The following is an 18,276-nucleotide window of genomic DNA, read 5'->3' as shown; positions in this document are numbered from 1 at the left end:
TTTCACTCAGACAAAGCCAAATAAACCCCCAATATCACCCATTTACACTTATGTTTGAGTGATATCACTTAGCCGATTCACGCTTAGTAGTATTATGTCTTGCCTGCACACTAAGACATGATAGTTTCACACATTTTTTTAAAAACACGTATTTTTTTTAAAAAGTATGTTAGGCCTACTTAATATTCAGTGTATTTGGAAAGCAGTCTCAGCTTTGTGGTTTTACCAGGCTACTGGAACCGTGTATTTGTTACTTCTGCAACAAATTAGATTTATTTATTATGAAGGAATGTATTGCTTCTTATATAAAATTAATAGTAGGTATTAAACTAAAGAGATTACAAAATTACAAAATACACATTTAACACCGACAGGCACCATGGATGTATTAAGAGGAAAGAGTTCAAATCAATGTGCAGTATGGGTCACCAGATTACGCAGAAATAATGAATAGGTCAGTAAAAGAAATGTGGCAAAATTTATGGGATTGTGAAAGGAAGGGGAGAACGTATTATTCAGTACAAAGAATGGTAGAGAAAGAAAGATGTGCTTATAGATGTAAGAGAAGAGATGCAGTAGTTTTATCCAGATTGAGGCTTGGGCATTGTGGGCTGAGGAGTGGGCTGGCTCTGATTAGTAAACATCCTGATGGAAAGTGTGAATGTGGAGACAAGGAAACAGTGAAGCATGTATTAGTGCAGTGCAGGAAGTACTCTCCTCAGAGGAAGAAACTGTTCAGAGAACTGGGTGCAACTGGAGAAACTTTATGCACTTTATTGAATTTGGACAGTTGGAACAAATTGAAGAAACTGATGGAGTACTTGCGACGTATTGGAGTATATAAAAATATATAGATAATTACTTTTAAGCAAGTTGTGAATAGCGATTAGTGAACAGCGGAGGGCAGCAATACGCCATAGATGCGTCTAGTCTGCAGGAAATAAAAAGAAGAAGATGTATTAAGAGAGAACAGGCACACCTCGACACAGCCGAAGAAACCGGAAGACGTTTAGCGACACTTCCGGTTGAAAAAGTGTAAAGATGTCGCCGCCCTTATTCAATTTTGTCGATGCTAAAGACAAATTTACGGTGAGAAATCGCCTTTTATTATTAAAACAAAAGTTATTTTATACTGTATCTCGTGATTAACATTAAAGCTAGATAGCAGGCTTGTTACTGCATGCTATTGTTCTGTTAGCTAGCTAGAGTTCTTATAGCAGATAGCAAATGGTAGCTAGCTAAGCTAACAAAACGCTATCTATGATGCGTTTTCTCTTATAATGTTTTCTCCTTCCATCAGGCGTCTGCCAGACAAGCCCTAGTTGGTAAAACCAGCAAACCTTTGATACATGCTTTCAACCAGTTCCCAGGGAAGTAAGTAAGGTTAATTTAGCCTCTGTAGCGTTACAAGTCATAAATACAATCACGAAACGTCTTTTGACTTAGCTAACTGTGTCGTGTGTTACAGTGAGGCAGAAAAAAAGACCACATTTGACCAGGCGCTGAGGGGTGTTCTTGGTGATCAGATTGTAAGTAAATAAGCGGACATCTACTCTTGTTATATTTCAATACACCTCATTAAATAACCCAGGCTGTATATGAAAGCCTGAAATGATTGCGTTTGTGTCTGCAGGTTGAGCAGAAGGCGAGCTGCGATGAATACTTGTCTCTCATCTACCTGAGTATTTCTGCAGTTACAGAAGGTATGTTACCCTCCGTACCGTTTGTCTTGTAGGAAAGACAACAATGAATGAAAGAATACTTGTTTTTGAGTCCTACCATTCAGATTGCCCAGCCCAAATGACACTCCGTAATACTATGTATAATCTGTTCTGCCCTGATTATACTAGACTTTTAGAGTTGACCTTCATAGAAAGACTCCACATACTATGCATCGTCCTAAACAATAGAAAAGAAAGTCAAAACAGAATTGAGACGGGTTTTTTTTGTTTGTTTTTTTACATTTGAAAGATTTAAGCATAGCTCTTCTTGTTAAGGCCTTACCTAACCTGCCTCCATCTTGTGTTTTTGACCTTTTGATTCCTTATATTTTCAAATGTATTTTCTCAGTCCTAAAACTAAGTAAAAATAACTTCTGCTCTGTTTTTACACATGTTTACCTCTGTTCATGGTATCTTCATCAAAGTGCTCTTATTTGCCTAGTTGCCAACTTCATTTTTTATAGTACTGTTGTTCCAACACGTGACACGAGGTTGAGCTTAAATTGTATTATTTTCACATTTATCAGTTGGACCTTTTATATGTAATTGCTACTGCTGCAAATAATGTATTGCCACTAATACTGTTGTCATGACATGCATGAGTACAGACTGTTCTTCTGACTACACACAAAATCAATCGCAGTGTGCCTTCAGTCTTTTGGAGCAAGTTTTCTTACCTCGCACAAAGTGTAAGACTTGTGATCAAGCTTTTGCTGTCTTGTTGAACTCTCTTCGTGTAGGTATCTGTTCTGCTACAACTCCTTTTCTTCTGCTTGGAGATGTACTGGACTGTCTTCCTCTCGACCAATGTGACAAAATATTCTCTTTTGTCGAGGAGAATGTCTCCACCTGGAAATCGGTAAATAGGGCCACAGTCTCTCAATAAATGCAGTTAAAGAATTTCTAGAACATAATGTAGATACTTAAATCACTGTATGTACTCTCCCTTTTCCTAGAACTCTTTTTACACTGCTGGGAAGAACTACTTGTTGAGGATGTGTAATGGTAAGAATAGCTTTTCATTTTTGTTGATGAACAAGACTTTTTATGTTTTAAAATGTATAGCTGATTTGTAACACACCTCCTAAATCTGTGTAGATCTTTTAAGGAGGCTGTCCAAATCCCAGAATACTGTATTCTGTGGGAGAATCCAGCTTTTCCTGGCACGTCTCTTCCCTCTGTCCGAAAAATCAGGTAAACGCAGCATTTGGGTATGTTGTCTTTTGAATAAATAAGACAACGTCAACTTCTCATGGATGTTATGTCTGATAGTTTATAATGTGTGGCCACCATCTTCCGGCCTTGTCCAGTTGCACAGTTTTTTTATGTACTGCCTCTTGTATTTATTCCAGGTCTCAATCTGCAGAGCCAGTTTAATCTGGAGAATATAACTGTGTTCAACAAAAATGAACAAGAAAGCACTCTGGGCCAGAAGGTAACGTGTTGACACCTGATCATGACTGAGAATTTTAAATTGAATCTGAAAATGTTAATCTTACGTCATGGTTCCATGTTCATAGCACACAGAAGAAAAGGAAGATGGCATGGAGGTGGAAGAAGGAGAAATGGGAGAGGATGAAGCTCCTGCACCGTGGTAAGTCATGCTCTAAAACACACAGCAAGGTGGAAAATGAAATATCTTTATAAATGACACTTTTGCTGGTTACTGTTTTTTTAAGTTTTTTTGTGTCTATTACTTTCAGTTCCATTCCGATTGACTACAACTTGTACAGAAAGTTCTGGACACTGCAGGACTACTTCAGAAACCCTGTGCAGTGTTACGATAAATTCTGTTGGATGACATTCCTTAAGGTAAAGTACTTTACCACAAAAGCAGAGAACCTGTTGCTCCCTTGCTCTCCATTTTGTCAGATCATAACAAATACCAAAGTAGATGCTATAAAGCAATGGCTCACTGCCGGTGTCAATTTCTTTTTGTCCTGCACAGTTCTCAGATGAGACTTTGGCAGTGTTCAAGAGCTATAAACTGGATGACATGCAGGCCTCTAAGAGAAAGCTGGAGGAGATGAGAGCATCTGGAGGAGAGCATGTCTACTTTGCCAAGTTTCTAACAAGTGAGAAGGTGAGAAAAGCCTGGGAATAATTGGCAGTTCGCATATTTTTTGTCTAAAGCTGGGGTAGGCAGTTTTCTGGAAAAGGCAAAAAAAAGAAACGCCAGAATTTTAAATTACAGCCCTCCTCCTGCAGCTCTACCCTCTGTCCTAAGCCCCTCCCCCCAGACAAACACGGGCATATGCACACGCTTCATACAGTAACCTGTACGAGTATTGGTCTTTTATTTCAGTTATCCTTTCGTATAGGATGCTGTTATATAGCAGCAATTTTATGAGAAGTACCTTCCTGTTGGCTGTTTTTTTTTTTGTTTTTTTTTTTTTTTTTTGTTTGCAAACGTGTGAGCCTGTAAAGCCCTTTGAGATGACATACTGGAATGAGAGGCTCTAGCTAGCTACAAAAACATGAACTTTATTTAGCCTCTAACAATGAGAAAGTTTGCTTCAGCCGGTGCTTGGCTTTGGCTTGACTGTTTCCAACACAAACTTTCTCATTTTACAGCTAAACAGTAACTAAAATATATCTCTGAAATGCGAGAAATAAGCAGTGCAGTAACAGAATCGTGATTCACATTTGATCAGCGCTGCATAGTTTGACAGTTTGGTCACAGTTCCCGAGCAGTCGTTGACACTGTCAGAGCTGGCTCTGATTGTTGTTTTCCTTTTGGGTATGGTGGAAACTTGCAAATGCCACTAGGAGGACGGGAGGGAGGCAGAGGAACATGCCTTTTTCCACAGATTATCTGTCTCATGTACTACTGTCATGATATAGTGACAGTTTCAGCAAATATGACAACAACTTATTTTTTTATAAAAGTCACCAACTGCAGCTTGAAAGGCTGGCTGAGATATTACATTACACTTGGTAAACAACAACATACTGTAGATACTTTATTTCGGTATGAATATGACTTTGTCAATAGAATACCTGCTGTATTTCAGTATTTCCATACTCTGTTAAAATAAGATGTTCTTAAATGTATATTTGTGTGTATATATCTATCTATCTATCTATCTATCTATCTATCTATCTCAATATCAATCACTGATTGCATCTGTATTGAATTTTTTCATTTGTATTTATGCTCACCTGTTTTTCTTTGCTCTCCAGCTCATGGACTTGCAGCTCAGCGACAGCAACTTCAGGCGGCACATTTTACTGCAGTACCTCATCCTCTTCCAGTACCTGAAGGGACAGGTCAAGTTCAAAAGGTGAAGCATGTCTCTACTCTGACCTTGCAGAACGTCAAACAAAAAAAACATTGCGTGACAAAACATCGTCATCATTTTTTTGGGGTTTTCATATTTTGTTGTGTCTTTGTCCTCGTACAGCTCCAACTGTGTTCTGAACGATGACCAGACTACATGGATTGAAGAGACAACTAAACTGGTTTATCAGGTCAGACCTAAACCACGCTGACATACGACACTATAAATAAATGTGCCTCACTGTCTTCCCAGTTTGGAAGTTAAGATTTCACCTGGATAGACATACAGTAGGCACTTAGAAGGGTCAACCCTCCGAATTCAGGAATTTCATTTTTCCATTTACCACCAGCGATATTTTTTTTTTTTTTTTTTTTATTGGCATGGAATCCAGAGAGAGAGTAAAGTAAATCTGTATTAATCGGTGACTGTTCTCTTGTAGCTGCTGAGAGAGATCCCTCCTGATGGAGACCAGTTTGCCACCATGGTTGAGGTAAGCTGTGCATTGGGAATACTATTATTAAATATTAAATAAGGCTTGTCCATACACATTTCTGTTCAGTTTGTTAGACTTCTCTGTACACTAATGACACTAGAAATGTTCTTCTTGACAGCATATTCTCAACACAGAGGAGAGCTGGAATAGCTGGAAAAATGAGGGCTGTTCGAGCTTTGTGAAAGAGAGGTACTACAGCCTAATCTTACAACATAATCGGGGCAGATCATTTATTTTTATTTGATTAATACATTGATTAGTTCATTATTAAAACGAAAGAATGTAGTGTGTGAGCTTGGGCTAGCATGCCAAAATAACAGTTGGTCTCACTTGTTCCTAACAGGCCAGTAGATGACAAACCCAAAAGACCCACCAGGAAAAGACAAGCTCCAGAAGACTTCCTTGGAAAAGGGCCGGACCGCAAGATTTTCATGGGAAAGTATGTGATCTAATACAAGGGTGGGCTAGCAGAGTAGGTTTTAATGTTAAGTCTGGTTTTTAAACTTGTAATAGTAATTGTCCATCCTGCAAAAATGTTTGTCTGCGATAGGTGGGGACAAATGAAAAGAGATCTTTCGCGAATAATCAATTGTAGACCATGACTGAAGCTGAAGTGGAATGAACACCTGCGGAGGTCACTTCCATAATTCACACTCTTCTGTGTTTTGTTAGTGATGAGTTGACTCGACTGTGGAACCTGAACCAGGACAACATGGAGGCCTGCAAGTCAGACAGCAGGTCAGTGGTTCAGAAAACAAGCCAGCAGTTCCCATCTACACACACACACACACACACCTTTTTGTATATATCAGAAAATGTATTAAATCTGATGTCTTTCATTCAGGGAGTTCATGCCATCACTGGACGAATTCTTTGCGGAAGCCATTGAACAGGCCGACCCTGCTAACATGGTGGAGGAAGAGTACAAGTAAGTTTGCACTGTGATGCTGTCTTACATCTTTGTTTTTTTTTTTAAATTGTGATAAGGCTTTCCCCCCCCAAAAGAAGCATTAGTGGCTTCATTCCGTTTTCCTCTCGTGTGTGTGTGTGTGTGTGTGTGTGTGTGTTTTCTGTTTCTTCCTGTAAATCAATGCAGGGTTGTGCGGAACCCAAACTACGGCTGGCGTGCTCTAAGGCTGCTGTCCAGGAGAAGTCCACACTTCTTTCAACCAACTAACCAGAAGTTCAAGAGCCTGGCAGACTACCTAGACAGCATGGTCAGCAAACTGGCCAAAGAATTGCCGGTGAGGATTTTGTTTTACTTTTAAAAAAAAAAAAAAAAAAAAAAAATCAATTTATTTTTATTTATTGTATTCATCAATATAAAACCACTTCATGATGGCTCCAAAAACTGTTTTGTATACGCTAGGGTTGGGTACCAAACTCGACCAAACTTTTTTGGGTACCGACCGAATTACTTTGGTATTACAGAGAACCGATTCATGTTAAATCAATCGGTGCCAAACTTAAGTACCTGTAAGCGCAATCTTATCTGTCCTCTCTGCATGTTGACAGAGAGCTGACACACGCTCAGAGGCACAGGGCAGACCAAGTGAAACTACGCTGCCTCTGCAGTTTGTTGATTACACTTATTTTGTGTGGAGTGTAAAATGTTCTAAATAAATGACCAAATAGGTTTGGAATTATTTTTTTACAACTGAAACTAATTTGTGTGTCATTACAAAGGGAAAGTACCGAAACAAGGTACCATAATCAGTACCGGTAAAAATGTGAACAGTACCCAACCCTAATATACGCTGATATGGTGATTTTCATTGCATACATGCAGAAGGATATTCCCTCCGAAGAGATCAAGACAGGAGAAGATGATGACGACGATAATGGAGACAATCTTCTCAAAGACAGCAATGACAGTGAGTTTGAATAGTTGCTTTGTTTTGGGTAATATCCACCATATAGCCAACCCATATCAAAATATTTTCTTCTTTCAAATCCATGTTTTTAACACAAAATTGAATTAATTTAGGAGAGGAATGGATAGTGTTAAATTCAGGCTTTTCTTTAGGAATATATGGAGCATTTTACTAGCCTGACAGGCCAGACCCACATCAAGATGTTGGGTCTGGGAATTCACCATTGGCAGGGCTCAATCCGAGGGGCGGGATAAACGGTTGTCTTTCAAATTCCCTCTGCATTCATAGCCAACCAGAGCAACGCTAGTTGATAGATTAAACTTTTGCCATATCCGGTCGGTAAAACTCTGAACACATCTTCCTTTTTTAAGAATGACTTCAGTGCTTAACTCCAAAGTCGATTCATTACATTTTTTACATTACATGTCATTTAGCTGACGCATTTATCCAAAGCGACTTACAATTGCTATATACAGTTGTGTTCAGAATAATAGCAGTGTGTTTAAAAAAAGTGAATTATGCTCAAAATCCTTAGAATAGCTTTTAATTCCATAATATCAATGCATTGAGAACACTGCACATTCAATTCCAAATCAAAACATGACCAAAATTGATCAAGTTTGTGTTATACCTTTACAGAAAGTGAAGAAAAAGGAGAATATTAGGCTGTTCAAAAAAAATAGCAGTATTTGCATTTTTCTTTACAATCTCAAACATGTACTGTATAAACTGAAAAAAATGTCTCAAGGGTTTGCTTTACTTTGAATCACTGCACTAATATTTAGTTGCATAACCATTATTTCTGAGAACTGCTTCACATCTGTGTTGCATGGAGTCAACCAACCTCTGGCACCTGTGAACAGGTATTCCAGCCCAGAACGATTGAACTACATTCCACACAATGCCTCTGCATTACTGGGTTTTGCCTCAGAAACAGCATTTTTGATGTCACCCCACAAGTTTTCTATGGGATTGAGGTCTGGGGATTGGGCTGGCCACTCCATAACATCAATCTTGTTCATCTGGAACCAAGACTTTGCTCGCTTACTGGTGTGTTTTGGGTCATTGTCTTGTTAAAAGACCCATTTCAAAGGCATTTCCTCTTCAGCATAAGGCAACATGACCTCTTCAAGTATTTTGATGTATTGAAACTGATCCATGATCCCTGGTATGCGATAAATAGGCTTCTAGCTGATGGCTTTGCTTCACATAGCCTTCTTCTGATCGTAACAGTACTCACAGGTAACTTTAAGTCTTCTATGATTTTCCTGGAGCTGATCATTGGTTGAGCCTTTGCCATTTTGGCTATTCTTCGATCCATTCAAATGGTAGTTGACCGTTTTTTCCCACGTCGTTCATGCTTTGGATGCCATTTGAAATCATTTTGGCTGAGCAGCCTATAATTTTCTGCACTTCTTTATGTTTTCCCCTCTCCAACCAACTTTTTAATTAAAGTCCGCTGTTCCTCAGAGCAATTACTGGAACGACCCATTTTGCTGAGTATTTCAGTGTGAAATGCACTATAACCAGCATGCACAACATTTGCTTCCTTCCTTCCTTAAATATGGGCCATAACTGACACCTGTTTCTTCACAGAATCAATCATCTCACTAATTGAACACAACACTATTATTTTGAACATGCCCTTTCAATTACAGATTCAATTACACAGAATGAGCAGCATGCATGTCATGACTGTTGGCTCTGTTGGTTTTCTATGACTCTACAACACTTACTAGTAAATTATTTGCCATGTAGAAATATCACTTCTACCAAAAAAAATTGGATTTATGAGGTTAGTGATGGTGGACTATTATTTTGAACACAACTGTATGTCAGAGGTTGCACGCCTCTGGAGCAACTAGGGGTTACATGTCTTGGTCAGGGACACATTGGTTGATGTATCACAGTGGGAATCGAACCCAGGTCTCCCACACCAAAGGCATGTGTCATATACACCGCACCATCCCACCCTATTGTGTCTTTCTTCCAGGTCCGAGCATACAGAGCAAGATGGTGACAAACCAGCAGATGGATGACATAGCAGCCAAACTGGGCACGCAGTGGAAGATGCTGGCATCCCATTTGGAGATGAAGGCAGCAGAGTTGCGAGAGATTGAAACAGACAGTGAAGATGTTGACATGCAGGCCAAACTGCTGCTTGTAGCCTGGCAGGATAGAGAGGGATCACAAGCCACTGTGGAGAGCCTGGTCACAGCTCTTAATGCTGCAGGATTCTCCCAGATTGCAGACAACCTCAATGAGGCTTAAGGTAGATAATTTGTTACGTAAATAAGTACCTCCATTACATTGTTGCAACATCCTTTTTCATACCAAAAACTGGAGACCATTTTTGTATGTAGTATTGGTTGAAACCTGTTTTTTCATTGTAAAAAATCCAATAAATGTTTTTTTTTCTTCTAATAACACTTGTAAGATCAATTCATAATTATCCCATGCTCCCATTTAAAGAATCTCACAATTTGATATAACAGTTTATTTTCACCACCTTGAAAAGCAATCAGTCAATAACTTATTACAGTGTTGATGGTTAAGTCTTACACATTGTGGCAGGGTGTTTAGGAGACCTGCAAGAAAAACGGTGAAGCATAGCCTTTTAAGAGTGTAGATGTCAAAGTCTGAAATCAGTGTCAGCAAGAACAATGTTCAAGGCTTGTTGAGTAAACCATCAAGGTTGAATCTCAAGTCTTTATTTAACCACACACAGTTCATCACAAGGGCAACTTGTTCTAAACCAGTTTCCCACACACTTCCCCCAAAAATGCATTAGTGAAGATTTGGCAGAAGAAACCTCATCTGTCAACACATTGGAAAACAATTGCAGGAGATGATGCGAGCCAAGCACTGAGATTGAACCCAAATTTCCCAGAGAGCCAACAGGTGAACAAGGGCAAGTCTTGACAGTGTTACATGAAAATCTGAGAAGGTACAAGCCAGAATGTCAAGGACATCAGCTTGGCTAGGCATTTTTGTACAAGTTGATTAAATGACTAAAGAAATATTTTGCTTTTATGATATGAGCACCTTATCTAAGGCTTTAAAAAATATACAATGTGTATAAAACATTTAATTAAACTGCAGAGCTAGACTTAAAATCCTCTTAAGAATCCAGTCCAAAGATTTCCTCCTCTTTCAAAGCCCACTATAGTTGAATATTTAACACCATTTGACAGAATTTGTTTTACAAGCATCCGTGTTGGTTACAAAAAAAACAAAACAAAATTAAGGTCATCAAATCTTTAAAGACACCAGTTTTATTGCACATCTATGCAGACAGTGCTTGGAAATGGCATTCGTATGTGTGTTGGATGTGGTCTGTCTTCTAGGAAGTCTTCCACAGCTACTGTTCCTCTTCAAGTATTTCCAGCCGCCGGGGGCCGTACAGTAGAACGTATGCTATATGCCAGTCCCCACCACCAGACAGTCGCAGGATATCCTCTGGAGACACCAGACTCACCTTGTCATCATCAAACTTGACCCACTCATCTGAGGCAGAGACCACAGGAAACAATAAGTTCCTGAACATCTGTGTACACTTGGGATTAGGTTCCTCTATGCTTTTATGATTTGTGACTGATCGAAACCAGGGGTTAAAGTGGGAGATGGGGGACGCCGGAATGCATATTTGGCGTTATTTTAAACAAACAGAAAACACTGATGTGTGAAACCAGAAATTAGATTAACCAACTCATTAATCGAAGGTTCCGGATCATTCCGGCCCACTTTAACCCCTGAGTGAAACAACTCTGCTTACCTTCTTTCCTCTTGACCCAGCCCACATAGTGACCAGATGAGCTAGAGCGGCCTTGGTGTGTCAGCACAGCCTGCAGGTCGTAGTAGCCGCTGTTGTTGGAACCGAGGTCTGCGGGGGGGAAAGCAGTAGGCCTATGTCACAATTCCTTCAATTCTGGCTAAAAATAGACTGAAATAGCAGACCTTAAGTGCCATTACACTGCTAGATACCCAAGTGTGGTGCTTGGCATTGTGGGACAACGAAAACCTTTACTTGAAAACCTTTAGAGAATTGACATTTAATTTTGACTTTTGGTAAGTACAACAAGCAATAGTAGTGGTATTGGTAGAGTATGAGAAAACCGCTATCTGACTTGTCAACAAGATAGATTCATTGATGAATGTTAGAAAATTGCGGAAAATTGTAAAATCCAAACGCAAGCCTTTTCTCCGATTCTTGAGACAATACCGACAGCTGAACATACTTTCTTTTTATGCTTTTAAGAATGTGCCTATAAGGTGTATTTTTTTAGGATGGATAATCACATATCTATTGAAGGATGAAGGCATACTCTTCCTCTTATATTATAAAATTGTCCCCAAATATGTATTGTGATAAATACATTACAGCAAAAATGCTAAGCTGTATTTAGAATTATGTGTTTTGTAGATGTATTTAGAATTATGTGTTTTGTGTAGGGCTGCCTGCAACTATCTATCTATAAAATGTCAGATAATGGTGAGAATGTCTATCAGTGTTTTCCAAAGCCCAATAGGACATCCTCAAATGTCCTTTTTTGTTCACAACTCCAAAGAGATTCAGTGTACGGTCATAGTAAACTGAACTTGAAAAAGTGTACAGAGGATGTCATGTCTCAACATACCATCAGGGAATGAGAAAGGCTCATATTTCACTTTTGCTGCACTTGGCGTCTTCACCACCTAATACAAAAAAACAAAGTGTGAGACACTGTACAGAACTGGTAATTACACTATTACCCCTTTTCCACCAAAATTAGTATGTATATGCATTTTGTTTTTGTTTTTATACATGGGCAAACCCGCTAAAAATAGCCGATAGACTCCTTTCCCATTGCCAGTGGATGCGTATGCCTGTCTCTGGTGTGTCAAACGCGCCTAAAAACAGGTTCACTTTTTGTACTACAGTTTTCCGATGCAGGGCACAAAACGGCAAACTCTGCTGTACAGTCACTGGATATCTTCGCTAATAAACTTAAACTCTCCGCTCAGACCGTTCGCTTTACATTCGCCGTCACTCTCTCACTTATTCCACCACACACTCCCCAACCACCACCATACACCCTAGATACTGGCTCTGCTATTCTCCAATAACAGTAGAATGCAGCACTGTACCAGTGAAAATGTTATGGTGGTTACTTTTTTTTTTTTTATAAATGTCACTTATTCAGTCTCTTTCAAACTCAGTGCCAACTAATTTGATGTTCGAACGCTGCTTGGGCAGAGACGGATGGGATTTGTAGCCGAGATGACAGAAGTTACGGACGGAGGCGATGCGCGTCACAACATTGTGCCGGTTTTGGTCAGTGGGAAAGGGTTATTAGATAAAGTGGGAGCTTTTCTGCTATCAAGCTAGCTGGGCCTTACCTTTTTCTGCTGTTCCTCTAGCTTCTTGTCCTCAACCTCCTTGAACTTTGACCTGATAGGCAGCATTTTCTCCTGGACCTCCGCAGTGCACAGCTCATAGACATCCAGCATGAGAGGAAACTTGACATCCTTCAAAAAACAGACAATATGTTAGACTTTGCATTAGATTACCAATTATGATGAGCTCTGTTATAAATTAGAAATTGTGGTGGCTCGAGACCAACCTTAAGGACTTTTGCATTGACAGACTCCTTCTCTTTGTAGAAAAATCTAACCATTTGAACAGTCAAGTAGGCAGGGAGACGGCTGAGTTTTGACTAGAGGGAGAGGTAGAGAACCAAAGTTCACAATGTAAATACATTTCAAACTCAAGTTTGTAAATGTAGCAGTAGACAAAACCACTTGGGAGAAATTACAGGACAAGGAAAAACTTACCGATTTTATATACAGGGCATTTCTTTCCAAGGATGGAGACATTTTTGTGATTTCTTCCTGCAGTCTCTGGAGACAGAAAAAATAAATAAATAAAAAATCAGAAACATGATTTAATCCTCGTTACCCTGGAGTTATTTCTCACTCTGGACAAACATAAAACATCAAAGTAGTTTTTAAAATCAAAGACACCTAAGGTGCATGTCTTGCTTACAGTGACATCTTCTCAAGTAAAAACTCTCATGACAACAACACACTCCTCTTTTTCAATACATTTAAAAGCGTATTCAGCTGCTTTTTTTGTTGTCTGATACATACCAGTCTTAGTCCTGTGGCAAGGTATTTGACTTCTTGGTTGATGAAGCAACTGAGCTGGAGCTGGCTTTCCTTGCCCTTGATTGGCTCCTCCTCCTCAGACTCTGTGCATTTCATACTGAACAGGTGAGTTAAGAAAAAGCCTAGTGGAGTAATTTCACTGTGTCTTACTTCAACACAACTATGACACTACACACCACTCTTTATGACCAAAAGTTTTAGAGTCAAACCATACTGAACCAAGAAATAACATGTAGAAAGATGAGCTCAACAAAGGCACCCTGGAAGGATACGCAGTTTCAAATTCTACGCCAAAATACTGGTCAATTAAGTTCTTCTTTGTAGAGGCAGAGGCAGCGCCGCTCTCAGACTCCGTCTAAAGACAAAAAGCAAAAATGAAACATGTCATTTGTCTTCAACTAACTTATCAGTTACACAAATAACTTATCCATCCGTTCATCATAAAAACAACACAAGGTAAAGAAAAAACAAAAGAGTTTACCTCCATGGAAGTCTCTGGCTCTAGTGGCTCCAATTTTTGCTGAAGCACTCTCATCATCTGCAGCCAGCACTCGTTGGCATCCTGAGAGGACAAAAAAAAATGGCAGACTGAGACCTCATCAAAGTTTATTATAAGAATGCAGGTACAAGACACATGGCATTGCTGTATACATTTCAGTGATAGTAACTGTGGTGAAGAGTTGCTCACCTGCTGGAGGTACTGCCCCTGGTCCCCCTTCTCAGCAAACTGTGGAAAGGCCATGTGAAGGAACTGCAGCAAAATGATGGGTGGCAGGCTAGATGAGGTCTTGTCCATGGTCTCATACAAGTCACGAAGGGCTGAGGATGCAAAGATATATATTTGTATATGCATTAGTAAGTTTACATTATTATATGTCCGTGATTTCACAGGTTTAACAATTCACTATGTTTTGTACCTGCTGTGATGTATTGTGATGGTGCATTTGCCCCAGAAGATCGCAGAGCACCTGTATACCTAAATGGGAGAGAGATCATTTCAGCAAGAGCCACAAAAACAACACCCACCAGGGAAGGGAAAACACACTTTGTGAAAGGAAAAAAAAAAAGAGTGCATTTCAACAATGTAGACCACTTAAACACAGTGTCTCTTTGTATTTAGTGTCTTAACCTTCTTAACATTCTGAGAACCAATATTAGCAGAAAACTTACCTTCTGAGTGCAGCTTTGAGCTCTGGCACAGAGCGCAGACACTGCACTGTGGCATTCATGTAACAGGTGTTGCCCAAGTTTGTCAGGCCACAAGGCAGCTCCATCTGAAAATAACAAAGAGGGATATGTTCCTCTACAGTTATAAAGGGTAAAATACAGTTTTAAAAAATATATACGTTTAGGTCTTCTATTTAGTTATTAACCAAGCTTCAAATGTAAGAAATGTCAATACGGGTAGATTAGCATGTCACTTTGTTGATATTTTTCATCTTCAGGTGTTCAATATTGGCAAGTCCACTCCCTATAAGATGGATGTTACTCCCAACAACAGCTATGTAGAATGAATCGTCAATGTACAGGCTTAATTACAGTATCCCAGAGTTTCCATTAGTGCCGAGTAGTTATAGTGCTGTTAGTGCTTCTATGAGGACCTGGTAACACATAAAATAATTAAATTAGTGTGGATTTCAAAGAAGAACTTGCATAGTCACAGAAAATCAAATCAGCTCTCTTTTTGTTTACAGCAGGACTCTTTACTCTGAAGAACTGACAATTTCCTAACCGAGATGCGACTGCAGACTAAACAGCAGCACGGTATCCAGTGACACAGCAGCTTGTAGTTCATTTGCATTTAGTGATCAGAGCACAATTCTTTCTCAGTAAAAATGTTTTGTAAAAAGTGCCATATATTCATGACAATAACAAAACACCTTGCTGACTTGCTGACTGCAGCATCATTTGTTAGGAGGTAAATTGCTCTCAGATCAAACACTGACCTGACAAATCTTATTTTAAGAAGCTGATCTCACGAAATGGGGCATATAGTGTATATTTAATTTATTACGTTATCTACTTGGTAAACACACACATTGAGGAAAACATGTTAAGTCAGTGCGAAGAACAGCACTCACCATATTTGTTTTAGGCATACTGGTCATTTTCAGGCTTACTCACCGCTGAGGCCAACTGCTCCTCAGTCATGTCCTCTACAAACATGGGCCGGACAGCAGGCTCCTCAGGCAAGGCTTCTGCTGAGCCCATCATCAGCAGAGTCATTCCCTACAAAAAAGAAAAGAAATGCACAAAAATCCATTTACTTGTGAAAATGCATTTGGGAGTATAGCTCTATGAACTAAGAAATGCTTGCCGTATGCGTCCAAACATAGCTTAAACACTCACATTTTTCAGTTTAATGTTCCCCCATTCGTCATCCTAGAATAAAAAGGACAAGACGTTGGTTAGCGTCTAAAAAACAGTTTAGAGGATAAGGCTGCAGTTAATTTTTCTTATTGTCAAAAAAAAAATCCCATGAAAAAGAACAAAACCAACAGTGTCAAAAAAATCTCAGTAAATTCCTACCATGGCTGGGCATTGTAGTTCTTAACAAACACTACTCAAACAAGAGTAAATAGTGCATTTGTTGGGTACTATTTTTTAGCTATGAATTAAACACTTGGTGCTCTTGTGAATATTTACAGGAACAGGTCACTGCATGCAATAGCATGGCTCATTGGTGTGTTTTAATAGTTTTCGGACAACAATGTAAGATTATAATGCTATAATGCACTTTGACTAAAGTATACAGGCAATATGCGTTAGTAGGATCAATTAATTGTTAGTTTTGGTCTTTTCATGGGATTTGTTGACAACAAGATAATTATACAGCATGCCGCCTAATCCTTTACCCTAAAGAAGACCTGCAGCACAGTATTTTTTCACATGCATCTCATAACCAGATGCTTAACATTTCAGTACCTTCAGAGTGCCTCCCTTCACCATGACCTTCTGTCTGTCTGGCTGAACTCCTGTCAGGGCAAAGAGCTGAGCCTTGAAAACCATGGGTGGTTCCTCAGTGTTCAGCTCAACTGCATCAAACTTCTCTTTGCCCCATTTCACATTTACTGAAAAAAGACAAAAGGAATTAGTACATAACCACACGTTAGCCTCCCGAAGTTCTAAGTGTTGGTAAACACCAACACTTTGTCAAAGTACTGTATGACACAGCATCTAGTTAGCAACAGTTAAGTGCTCCATGGAATCAGACAGCTAGCTAACGGTTAACGTTAGTCCAGCACAAAGTGAAAGCATGCATATACATCTATTTGGATGCCAATGTAATAAGATAAAAACGGCTGATTAGCCATTTTAAGATTACTATCATGTTAAAACGGCAAACTTTTGTTCATGTTGGTCTCCAAGAAGCCGCAACTGCAGTAACGTTACAGGGCTTGTGAAGTGTACACTCATGATTTGGCTAGCTTGGTTAGCAAGGCTACCTGTGCTAGCTAATAAAAGGCGTGATTCTGTACATTTCAAACAAAGAAAATTAGACACGTACGTAAACTGACAAGAATACAACTCAAGTGGCCGAGTTGTGCTGAGAAAACAACGTCTTTAAATAACTAGCTAGTTAAACCACCTTACTTAACTGTTACTTGGCTAACCTAGCTAGGGCTAGCTGGCACTTAGCAGCAGTAACGCTAGCTAGCTGCTTCTTGGTTTGTCAGATGACAGTTAGCGTAGCTAGCTGACTTCACCAAACACATTCTGTCAACTCCACTAACAACCAATGACAGCAGTGCAACACTTTTGTATGTTCTACTGTCTCGAAATAGTGTTTTTATAATAACCCCACGAGTGGCCTAGCTAACAAAACTAACAGACTGCCCACTACCGTTCGCATGCTAACTGCATTTCATGCTAAAGCTAACGTTAGCATTCTAAATGTAATTTACGTACTGCACTAAACACGTGTAAGAGTTCATGTTTTACAGTCTATTTCAATGGCAATGAATATGGTGTATTAAAATAATATCATACCTGTAAACACCGGCATATTTGGCAACCTTTTACTTCCTCAACTCTTTATTTTCCTGTTCCAATCCACCGGGGCGCGAATAAAGAGTTAGCTAGTTCTCAGACTGAACTTCATTCAAACAGAATGACGCTGCAACAACACGCTGGGAACTTATCGATGCGCGCTGACATCTGCTAGACATCCTGCCGCATGAAATGTACCCAGACTACACACACCCAGATCATCTTTGCCCTGCCCACATCATTCATTCAGACACACATAATTACAGTATTATGACGGTTGTTGTTATTGAGGTTTGCTCAGTCCAGAACAGGTAAACCCCCCCCACACACACACACTATATAAAACTCATCTGGGACTTAGCTAAGCATACCTCCCTGTTACTGACTGTTACTGATGCACCATGGATGGATTAACCTGCTGGAAAGCTGCTGGGCCACCATTATGTCTATGATTAAGCCCCCTATCCCTCACATTCTCTGTGTAGTGTGTACAATTTGTCTCTATTATTATCTGGCCCAACATTCTTTTAATTAAACACTTATTCTAGAATATGCAACCTGTAAGCACAAAACTGGATAATAATGTACGCAAAACTAGATTTTTGGTTTCGACACATACATAGAACCTCTTCAAACAGGACTTCAAGATAAAAAAAAAAAAGAACCCACTTTAGGGCCCTTAACAAGTAAGTTGATAGTGTGCTTCTGAGCTACATTTTCCCAAATAAATTCTCAAATAAATGAACACATATCACTTCACAGTAATAGGC

General features: G+C 39.4%; 2 protein-coding genes across 2 annotated transcripts; one reads left to right on the top strand and one right to left on the bottom strand.

The window, feature by feature from the left end:
* The first annotated feature begins 1,035 nt into the window (after window positions 1-1,035).
* Window positions 1,036-9,796, top strand: thoc1 (THO complex 1). Its single transcript, XM_031294471.2, has 21 exons — window positions 1,036-1,089; window positions 1,301-1,374; window positions 1,469-1,529; window positions 1,634-1,703; window positions 2,462-2,580; window positions 2,678-2,726; window positions 2,820-2,915; window positions 3,074-3,156; window positions 3,242-3,315; window positions 3,425-3,533; window positions 3,670-3,804; window positions 4,905-5,005; window positions 5,126-5,192; window positions 5,442-5,492; window positions 5,614-5,684; window positions 5,839-5,934; window positions 6,168-6,233; window positions 6,340-6,423; window positions 6,592-6,739; window positions 7,285-7,369; window positions 9,363-9,796. The coding sequence occupies exons 1-21, from the start codon at window positions 1,042-1,044 to the stop codon at window positions 9,638-9,640; spliced, it is 1,965 nt and encodes a 654-aa protein (XP_031150331.1). The 5' UTR covers window positions 1,036-1,041; the 3' UTR covers window positions 9,641-9,796.
* Window positions 9,797-10,038: 242 nt separating this feature from the next.
* Window positions 10,039-17,774, bottom strand: usp14 (ubiquitin specific peptidase 14 (tRNA-guanine transglycosylase)). Its single transcript, XM_031294502.2, has 16 exons — window positions 17,507-17,774; window positions 16,442-16,587; window positions 15,866-15,898; window positions 15,641-15,745; window positions 14,687-14,790; window positions 14,434-14,492; window positions 14,205-14,335; window positions 13,998-14,078; window positions 13,789-13,871; window positions 13,499-13,613; window positions 13,184-13,249; window positions 12,973-13,065; window positions 12,749-12,877; window positions 12,007-12,064; window positions 11,145-11,252; window positions 10,039-10,876 (listed from the first exon to the last, which is right to left on the bottom strand). The coding sequence occupies exons 1-16, from the start codon at window positions 17,520-17,522 to the stop codon at window positions 10,731-10,733; spliced, it is 1,473 nt and encodes a 490-aa protein (XP_031150362.1). The 5' UTR covers window positions 17,523-17,774; the 3' UTR covers window positions 10,039-10,730.
* Window positions 17,775-18,276: the final 502 nt, after the last annotated feature.

Source organism: Sander lucioperca, chromosome 9, assembly GCF_008315115.2.
Source record: "Sander lucioperca isolate FBNREF2018 chromosome 9, SLUC_FBN_1.2, whole genome shotgun sequence".
In the NCBI taxonomy this organism is placed as follows: domain Eukaryota; kingdom Metazoa; phylum Chordata; class Actinopteri; order Perciformes; family Percidae; genus Sander; species Sander lucioperca.
The sequence above is the reverse complement of the archived record's forward strand: the minus strand, read 5'-3'. Positions and strand labels throughout refer to the sequence as shown.

What these genes read in the sequence shown, in the direction of transcription:
- thoc1 (XM_031294471.2), top strand. Translation starts at nt 1,042, where the DNA reads ATGTCGCCGCCCTTATTCAATTTTGTCGATGCTAAAGACAAATTTACG. An exon ending in ATGCTAAAGACAAATTTACG is followed by an intron (nt 1,090 to 1,300) that starts GTGAGAAATCGC and finishes TCCTTCCATCAG; the next exon opens with GCGTCTGCCAGACAAGCCCT. An exon ending in TTCAACCAGTTCCCAGGGAA is followed by an intron (nt 1,375 to 1,468) that starts GTAAGTAAGGTT and finishes CGTGTGTTACAG; the next exon opens with TGAGGCAGAAAAAAAGACCA.
- usp14 (XM_031294502.2), bottom strand. An exon ending in TGAAGGGAGGCACTCTGAAG is followed by an intron (nt 15,899 to 16,441) that starts GTACTGAAATGT and finishes TTTTTATTCTAG; the next exon opens with GATGACGAATGGGGGAACAT. An exon ending in AGGAGCAGTTGGCCTCAGCG is followed by an intron (nt 14,791 to 15,640) that starts GTGAGTAAGCCT and finishes TGTTATTTTCAG; the next exon opens with ATGGAGCTGCCTTGTGGCCT.